Source organism: Salvelinus fontinalis, chromosome 22 (assembly GCF_029448725.1).
Source record: "Salvelinus fontinalis isolate EN_2023a chromosome 22, ASM2944872v1, whole genome shotgun sequence".
In the NCBI taxonomy this organism is placed as follows: Eukaryota; Metazoa; Chordata; class Actinopteri; order Salmoniformes; family Salmonidae; genus Salvelinus; species Salvelinus fontinalis.
This window is the reverse complement of record NC_074686.1, coordinates 10,822,660-10,832,433: the sequence shown is the minus strand read 5'-3', so window position 1 is coordinate 10,832,433 and position 9,774 is coordinate 10,822,660. Positions and strand designations below refer to the sequence as shown.

The following is a 9,774-nucleotide window of genomic DNA, read 5'->3' as shown; positions in this document are numbered from 1 at the left end:
GCCCCGATAAGCTTCTGGATATCGGAGTGTTGATCTTGGCCAGTGCGAGAAGCCAGGTGCACCTGCAGTGAAGTATGAACTCAAATCAACTCTGCAGATGGGGAGAAAAACATGGCTTTCCTCCCAGTGTCCTCTAAGCTTTGTGTGCTCTGTGTTTAGAGTCTGGGTTGATTTGGGTGTTTGTTATGATCAACGAGTAGACTGTCTGGAGGCTCCTCTGTTGTGGCCTCCTGAGACAGTGGCAGCAGAGTGCTTGGCAGGATAGCTCTCTGTGTTTGATGGAGGGAAGAATGAATGACTTGGGGGCTGGATTCAATCCGTATTGCGGAAGTATAGCCTAAGATGTGCGTTGTAGCTCGATTTGAAATTTTAAAAGCAATGTTTCCATTTTTGCGGACAGTGCATTCACGGTAATGCTGTGTCATCTCAATCAGAAATTGCCTTTACATTTTAACGCAGATCTTCCGCGATACGGATTAGAATCCAGCCCTTGATTTAGGATGACTCATGCTGTTACAGCCACAATGTGGCGGCGGGGGGGGGGGGGGGGGGGGCGAATGTGAAAGCCTTTTGATGTCATGACAGGACCTGACAAGGAAGGTTTTATTTTCGTATGGGCTAAGTCATGACGTACTTTTCTTTCTTTTGTTCTTGCTTTTTCTCCTTTAGGTGTCCGAAGGCTCCCTGACATGGAGAAGTCCAGCCCCAGCGTCCACTATACCCTCCTGATCGCCTGCGTTCTGGTGGCCTTCTTCCTCGGTGCCATCCTCTCTGGCTTCCTGGTGTCATGCTACTGCAGTCACAACGCCCGCCGTGCCCGCCGGCTTGGCAAGGACCCTGAAGCGTCCATCCACCCCGCCCTCTCGTTGCGCAGCCTGGCCAAGCTAAACGGCCTGCTGGATGGCCAGCCCAAAGAGGAGAAGCTGGATGTGTCCACACCCAAGATGTACAGCTCCTTCATTCCCAGCGGGAAGGAGCACACTCCAGAGAGGCACGGGATGTCCCTGGGAGACCCGGACCTTAACCTCTCCCAAGGGGAGAACCTCTCGGGCCTGCCCACCCCGGACTCCACCCCGGAGCTGCCCATCAAGAACATGAAGGCCTTCCGGAACCAGTGGGAGAGGAACCAGAACTGCAACAACGCCAAGGAGTCCAAGGCACCCCCCGGCACTGGCTTCAGCCTGGGTTCGTCAAGGTCCGTCACCCAGCAGGTGTTCCCCTTCTCTCACAGCCTGACCAACGGCCAAGCCCTGGGGCACCTGCCTGAGGAGAGGAAGATCCCCAACGACGAGCGTGCGCAGGGGGCTTCGGCCTCCCACTCCTGCTGCCCGCAGACGGTGGTGGATGTGGCGGCCCTGGACGAGCTCCTCAAGCACATCTACGAGGTCAGCGCCTCGGGCAGCCGCAGCATCACTGTGCTGACCTCACCGTGTGCCCCCCTACCGGGTAGCTCCAGTTCCAGCCATAACCACAGCAGCTTCAGATCCCAGCCCCAGATCCCTGAGACGGAGTCAGCCACGTACTACAGCTCCTCCACCCTGCCCAGGGACAGTCTGACCCGCCGCCTGGACGTGCCCCCGGACGCCGTCGCCGCCTCCTCGGCTGGCGCCACCCCACTGCAGCAGCAGTCCATCCCCGAGCGAAGCGCAGTGACTCGCCACCACTCCCAGAGGCACTTAATGATCAAGATGGGCAATGGAGGGGCCGTCCCGCGACAACACAACTTCAGACAGGGAGGGGGTGGGCCACCGCCCCACCAACTGCTCACCCGGATGAACTCGTCAGGTGGTGGCGGGGGAGGGGTCGGCTGTGAGGCCCACCAGCCGCTCATCCCCAGTGCCTGCCTGACACGGCAGCACAGCTACAGCGAACCGCCCCACCTCCACCGCGCCGCCATCGTACGCCGCACGGCCTCCCTCAAGCCCCAAGTGCCCCCCAAGCCCCTCTTCCTGCCCGCCACTTCGCCCGTAAATGAGCAAGGCAAGTACAACTACTGAGCGCTAAGGAGTCGGACCGAAAGGCTCCAAAACGACAGACGATGTAACCGCGCTCCTCTCAGAGTTAGGGACACTGGAGCTGAAAGGGGCAACTACTGGGACTGGCACACCTTTTGGCGAGACGCCCGAGAATAGCCTCCACACCTGATGAATGTCTTTGTACCATATTGGTATTATTGCAATGCTACTTGATCACAGAAGGGTGATGGATTCACAGGATATAGAAAATGTGAGGGGGGTGGGGGGGTTCTGTACCCTTCGGTGAGGCCAAAGAATACATTAACAGGAGCCCAGAACTCAATGTAAAGGACAGATCACAAGTCGACCACCGACGCTATGGACAATGCCTGTTTTAGCTTGGACCCAAGCCCTCAACCCAAGAGAGCACCTCACGACCCAAACGAACATCCTGCCTGTAATATGTGTATACTGTTATGTGTGTGTATACAGGTATATACACTGCACGTGAAGATACACACATGGCGTAACCATGAAGCAGCTACATGAGCTGTGGTGAGACTCAACTCATAGCCGTTTCTTAACCCTCTATGACATGGAGGCCCCACTCAGTACACACACTCGGTATACATCCCTCGACGCGTGGGATTTAGCAATAACTTACCGTTGTGCAGCTAAGTATCAACTGGACCCCTTGAGGTAAGGGTAGGTACTTTACTTCATGCAGCATACCATATGAAATGACTACTTTGATAATGCTTCAAGTGATTAATTCTGTATTAATGGAATGATGTTGCGGAACGAGACATGGCGTCAGTATCGACCCAACATGCATCACAGATTTTTCATTATGTTTGTCACTGGCGGAGGGGGGGGGGGGGGGGGGGGGGGGTTCTGCTGCACCGTGACAGGTGGCTGCCTTGGGGCCTGATGACTTAGGAGAATCCTTGACCTGGTAGTGCTATGATAACTCCAGGGGAGTTTAACTTGCCCCCAATATGACTGTCGTTGAAGAGGAGTATAGGGCCGCAGTGCACTGCAACCTCAAAAAATAGTTTGTTTCATCCTTAACACTTGGTGAGAATTGGTTCCACGGTGAGGCGCAATCATTCAGGCTATTCAAGTGTCTTAAAGCAGGGTCCCAAGAAATCACTCACGGGCACATAGCGCCCTCTTATGGACAAGCCCTTAATAACTGTAATAGTCAGTACTTATGTTTACCATATTGCTATTATCATTGTGGATATTGGTGTAAATAAAGGCAACTGTGGAAGAATACTAGCCGAACTTTGATTTGTATGTGTTAATGTGTGCCTTCTTTAATAGCGTGGTGTGTAAAAAAGGCAAACAGTATTTGTCTGCATTCTCGGCCTGTTGTTATGACAAATTAATATTGAATCTTGCCTCCTGCACGGACTCCATATAGGTTCTGTTTTGACTGGCAGTTGAAGTCTACATTGTAGCTTGACAGATGTAAAAAAAAAAAAAAGAAAAAGAAACGTCAGTCCTTGTCTTTTTTTGTTTCATGCTCTTCAAGCTTCTTCATATATACTCAGTACCAGTCAAAAGATTTGGAACTTCCAGGTGAAGCTGGTTGACAGAATGCCAAGAGTGTGCAAAGCTGTCATCAAGGCAAATGGTGGCTACTTTGAAGAATCTCAAATAAAATATATTGTGATTTGTTTAACAATTTTGGTTACTACATGAATCCATGTGTTATTTCATAGTTTTGATGTCTTCACTATTATTCTACAATGTAGAAAATAGTAAAAAATAAAGAAAACCCCTGGAATGAGTTGGTGTCCAAACATTTGACTGGTACTGTATATATTTTTACAACAAGAGGGGGGGGGGGGCTAGATGGAAAAGATTGGAGTAGATCTGAAAGTATATCTGCAATGTTAGGTCTGTGCATCTGTGTCATGTGTTTTTGAAAGTTCTCAAATGTTTAACAAGGTATGGACATAGGGTGAGGCCTAACTGCTTTTAAAAGACTGTCTGTATTTAAGGGCTCCATTCAATCCGCCGATTCCCCAATAGAAATGCAAAGGTCATTTCCGAGTTGCATTCGCGCTGCGCATGTCGGCTCAATCTCCGCTAATGCAGGGACATTGCCTTTAACTTTTCGGTCACGCTATAGAATAGAGCCCCAAGTGTGCGGTGAAAGAAGCTAGCTGGGGGGGTTGTAAATGAAAATGCTGCGAGAGGCACTGAAAGGCTGGTTTGATGACGGCCTGGTCCAACAAATATGCTATTCAAATGAAGTTCAGCAGTATAGGACATGAATTAGGTGTGTCTGGAGATGCATGAAGTGATGCCTACAGTGCGATAACAGTAACCATAGGGGTAGTTATTTATTTGCTATTACTGTATAAAAGAAAATCAACTCCACCCAACCTATACCAAAAGATAGTGTTGGGGTGGAATATTCCTTAAATACAATAATAGCACCGGGTGTGTGCAAGGAACCAAGACTTTAACAAGTGAGTTGATTGAGTGTGTGCACAGCACTGGCAACTTATCTGCCTCAAGTTGAGCAGAAATACAGAATGAACGTCATATTTCAATGCTAATGTCAATTGCAAGACACATAGGCATTTCATAACATGGTTTTAGTGTTGTCATCTACATCCCCTCGCCTCTGGCCACTTTGACAACAATCAAAGTTGAGTCGGTTGCTGGAAGAGATTTTCCAAGTCCGATGAATGTAAGCTGGTTCCATTGGAGTGCTTTATGCCATGTATACGTTTTCAATTGCTATAAATATCGCTTCAGAAGAATGCTCTGACATGCATCTAAAATGTATTTCCTTTGACATCTTATGTATCATACCACTCACTTGAGGTTTGCTTTTTTTTTGTAAATACAGCAAACAAGCGGTCACCTGCGTCTCTGTGGGGATTTCACAAGTGGACTATGCCCCAGATGCTCCTGAGTTCTATTTAACACAGCTGTATGTCCCAATTTACAGATATCTAATAAAATGCTCTTCAAATGCATGTTGTACGTGTGTCAAATAGTTCATACAACGGAGCAGCGCCTGTCTAAGATGAACCAATAGGGGCTCAATTCTGACCAGATTTAAGTGAATGGAAATGGAAAGTAATTCCCTTGAATGCACTGTTCTCTCTCTGCATATTCTGACCTTGAACTTAAGCATGAGAATAGAGTGCTTTTCACCCGCTATTTGGTCAGGTGGAGATCGAAACAATTAAGGTGTGGCGGAGGTGTGTCCGTATTCGGACCTTTGAATTATTTGCTGTGCCATTATTTAGAATTTAAAATGTATGGCCTTTTAAGGTGCAGGGATGGGCACTCAAATGTCTTAATTATAGGCTACAGACTGTTTCCTATGATGTCAAATATTAGTCACTATCAGTGTTGACCATCGGTAGGCCTAATATGTGCTTAACAAGTCACAAGTTGCATGGATTCGCTCGTGTGCAATAAGTGTTTAAAATGCTTTTTGAATGACTACCACATCTCTGTACCCCACACATACAATTATCTGTAAAGTCCCTCAGTCAAGCAGTGAATTTCGAACATGGATTCAACCACAAAGACCAGGGAGGTTTTCCAATGCCTCACAAAGAAGGGCACCTACTGGTAGATGGGTAAAAAAAAATACGTTGAATATCGCTTTGAATATGAAGTTATTAATTACACTTAGGGTGGTGTATTGATTCACCCAATCGCTACATAGATACAGGCATCCTTCCTAACACAGTAGCCGGTTAGGAAGAAAACCATTCAGGGATTTCACCATGAGGCCAATAGTGACTTTAAAGCAGTTACCAGTTAGAGTGTAATGGCTGTGATAGGAGAACTGAGGATGGATCAACATTGTAGTTACTCCACAATACTAACCTAATTGACAGTGAAAAGAAGGAAGTCTGCACAGAATATAAATATTCCATAACATGCATCCTGTTGGCCCCAAGGCACCTAAGTAATAATGCAAAAAATGTGGCAAAGCAATTAACTTTGTGTCCTGAATACAAAGTGTTATGTTTGTGGCAAATCCAATTGAATACATTATTGAGAATCATTCTCCATATTTTCAAGCATAGTGGCAGCTGTGTCATGTTATGGGTATGCTTGTTTTTTATTTTATTTTCTGTTTTTTATACAGGTTTTTCTCATTGAGATAACATCTCTTTTCCAAGAGAGACCTGGTCCAATTGCAGCAGGGGTACAACGTTTCAGACAAAACAACTTACACTAACACAACATTAAAACTATAAACACACAGTACAACAAAAACGTTTTACAAAAAACACAAAAGTCTTGACTAAAGACAGCTGTCCTAAAGACAATTACACTCTTTATGATATATACATCGATCAAGTCTTTCAACTCCACCAACGAAACTAGATCATCAAATTTTAAAATGTCCAGGAGAGAATTCCAGGACCACCTACCTAAGTAACTAAAACTATTTCTACCATGACTTGTTCTAATTTTTGGTACTGTTAGAAGCAAATGAGAATGGGACCGTAATTGATATTTATTTACATGTAATCATTACGGACTGGGAAGTTTTTCCAAGATAAAAAAGAAAAAGAATGGAGCTAAGCACAGGCAAAATCCTAGAGGAAAACCTGGTTCAGTCTGCTTTCCACCAGAGACTGTGAGACAAATTCACCTTCCAGCAGGACAAAACATTTCACAAGGCCAAATATACAGTGGCCGAGTTACAGTTTTGACCTAAATCTATGGCAAGACCTGAAAATGGTTGTCTAACAATGATCAACAACCAACTTGACAGAGCTTGAAGTATTTAAAAAATAATAATGTACAATCCAGGTGTGCAAAGATCTTACGGATTTACCCAGAAAGACTCTCAGCTGTAATCGCTGCCAAAGGTGCATCTACAAAGTAGATAAGTGAACACATTTCTGTATTGCTGTGTGCAAACATTTCTAAAAACATGTTATCACTTTGTCATTGTGGGGTATTTTGTGTAAAATAAATCTATTTAATTTGAATTCAGACTCTAACAACGAATAGTGGAATAAGTCAAGGGGTATTAATACTTTTTGAAGGCAGTGTAGGATAATTAAATTGTTATGGCGTGGCACGTAGATCAAGCCCCTACCGTTTGAACTGGAAGCATGTCTTCACACAGTTCAATAGTTAGTGCAGGCAATACATGAAGGTAGCCAGCCTACTATTGTACACTATTCTCCCTATTATAAGTCGATGTACACTAATCTTCCAACATTACCGTGTGGTAATTATCTGAATTAATCAAACCACCGCTTTCTTTCTTTCATGTGCAAAGGCTCTCAAAACCAGTTTAACGATTCATAAATACTTCCCTAGCCCTAAATAATCTACACGATCAGAGTATTTTTAAATCTACAAATTGCTGCTGAAACAGATATGAATATGCATATATTTAGATGGCTTTCTTAGATTCTGAACCCGTTCTCTCAATATATTCTATTGAGTCTGTCAGCAAAATTCAAATTAAAAAAGGCACACTGTATTTAAAGGGATGGTTTAAGATAAACGTGCTGAAACCCCTATTGAATGAAAACTCCGGGAGAAAATCTGTTGGCCAGCAAGTGGGAGGGTATTCAGCAGTTGATTTACAGTTATTCAGTGCGAGCAAGGGAACCACGCCTGCAAAGCCTGTTATACAACTTCGTAAGGGAAGTCTGAATACCAACTCCTGAGAATGCGTAGGAAAGATGTGTAAGAAAGGCCTAACTTCCTAAATCGGAATCGGCCCCTAGGTGAAGTGTAAGGTCGTGAATAAATCCCATTGCTCCAAGTGGACCATGGCCTCTGCATTTCCAGTCAATTGTGCTTTTTACTTTACTTGGTCTGATCAGACATTAAGATTGCTTTCTATTATAAGAATCGAAATCACTCATTTACATAGTTAATTTAGATTATACCATACCTTGCCTGTCAGATTCTGATGTTCCCAAGCATGTTCATGTAAAGTTTCTAAAACATGGTTTTTTTTTTTTTATCAAATGATAAAAAGGTAAAGTCTGTCCCATGACATTTCCTGCCAAGAAATGTGGTATTCATATTATTTCAAATGCACATCTGGATCATTTATCTTTAATGTAACATAAAATTGGAAAAAGAACAGCTTGCAAAAGGTCAATAATGTGATTTTATGATATACTTGGAGAAGAATAAACCATATTTTGGGGGGTAGATTAAAAAGAAGAAATGGTTCAGGTTGCATCCACATGCCCATCTAAAGCTCAGATCTTTGGCACCCCCATGGGGTCTATTGCGCACTGTGCAGCGCAGAAGGAGATGGCAGCTTCTGTATCGTTTATTGATGAGTAAGCGTAGAGCCGGGATTCAAGCCCATCGCGGGTTTCAGGCATTGCAGCTTTTAAAGGAAATTCCCGATAAGAGCCGACATATGCAGCGTTCATGGTGAATGGGAACTCCGCGAAAGCAGGAACATTGCCTTGAGAAATTGCAATGCCTATAACCTGCTCTCAAATTGAATCCCGGGCTAAGTGTTTTTATGCAGACACTTTTGTGTAGTAAATTGACCAAAGAGGAAACTTGAATTCAATGATTCATTTATTTATCATAGAGAAGATAACATGTTCAATCAATAGACAAGGGAATCTCTCATAAGTGGTTGCATGTACCCAAATAACATTTTAAACAGGTAAAAAAGACCAAACAATCAGTCACCAATGAATAGTAAAAGGAAGTCAAATAATAAAATGTATAATAGCCTCAAACTCTACTATAACTGTTGGTGATGTACTGCTCACAGGTGTGTTGACGAGCAACATGAGTGCACTCTGGTTCTTTTGTAAGTAATCCAAAACAAGAACACAAAAAAGCCAGGCGGCATTGACTAAGAACAGGCTGATCAAACACCAGGTAGTACTGGATCCATTTTCCATTCAGACAAGTGTAAGACACACTAAATAGGTTAAAGCCTCTCTGCTTGGCACTCAGCATTAAAGATATGGATTTGGGGGGTAAGGTCCTGCGACAGACTAGCATCCTGTGGAGGGGGTGTACTTGTAGGCCCACATAAAGCTGCCTCACGCTACAGGGCCATTCTGGCTCGGACAAGTCTATATTGTTCAAGGGTTACTTACTTCCCCCCGGCTTCCTCATATTTACAATACTCAGCTAACACAAAATCGCTCCGATGCTTAACCAAACATGATTTTTATCAAGTACATTTTTACATCAGTAAACATGTTAAACCCACACATAAAGCTTTGTTTGGGCATAGCCTGCCCTGCTTGCGGTTGACAATTTATCGTGGCTGAGGTACGTTTATTTGCTCCAAATAAAGTATTTTCATAGGGGGCGCTGAATTCCATATTCTGTAGTACTCTCCTTTCTACAGAAGGAAGGACATACGTCCTTCACATGCGCCAAAGTTCAGGTCTAAGCCTAAGTGCTGTTGTTCATTAGTTTACACCAATTAGGGGAGGGGTGGTAGGGTTAGCAGAAAATAAAGGAATTCTAGAGGAAAACCTGGTTCAGTCTGCTTTCAACCAGACACTGAGATGAATTCACCTTTCAGCAGGACAATATACTAAAACGCAAGGCCAAATCTACTCTGGAGTTGCTTACCACGAAGACCGGAGTGGCCGAGTTACAGTTTAGACTTAAATCTACTTGAACATCTATGGCAAGATCTGAAAATGGTTGTCTAGCAATGATCAACAACCAATTTGACAGAGCTTGAAGAATAATTATGGGCAAATGTTGCACAATTCAGGTGTGGAAAGGTTATAGAGACTTACCCAGTAAGACTGTAATCACTTCCAAATATGCTTCAACGTTTTGACTCAGTGGTGTGAATACT

The 9,774-nt window shown here is 44.1% G+C and overlaps 1 protein-coding gene across 2 annotated transcripts in view; it reads left to right on the top strand.

Moving 5' to 3' along the window:
- Positions 1 to 3,233, top strand: part of LOC129819786 (semaphorin-6D-like) — a 103,465-nt gene extending 100,232 nt beyond the window's left edge. For both annotated transcript variants that reach the window (XM_055876379.1, XM_055876378.1), the window contains exon 20: positions 670 to 3,233. In XM_055876379.1, coding sequence (XP_055732354.1) covers positions 670 to 1,997 — 1,328 coding nt within the window. In that variant the 3' untranslated portion in view covers positions 1,998 to 3,233. The remainder of the gene's footprint in view (positions 1 to 669) is intronic.
- Positions 3,234 to 9,774: the final 6,541 nt, after the last annotated feature.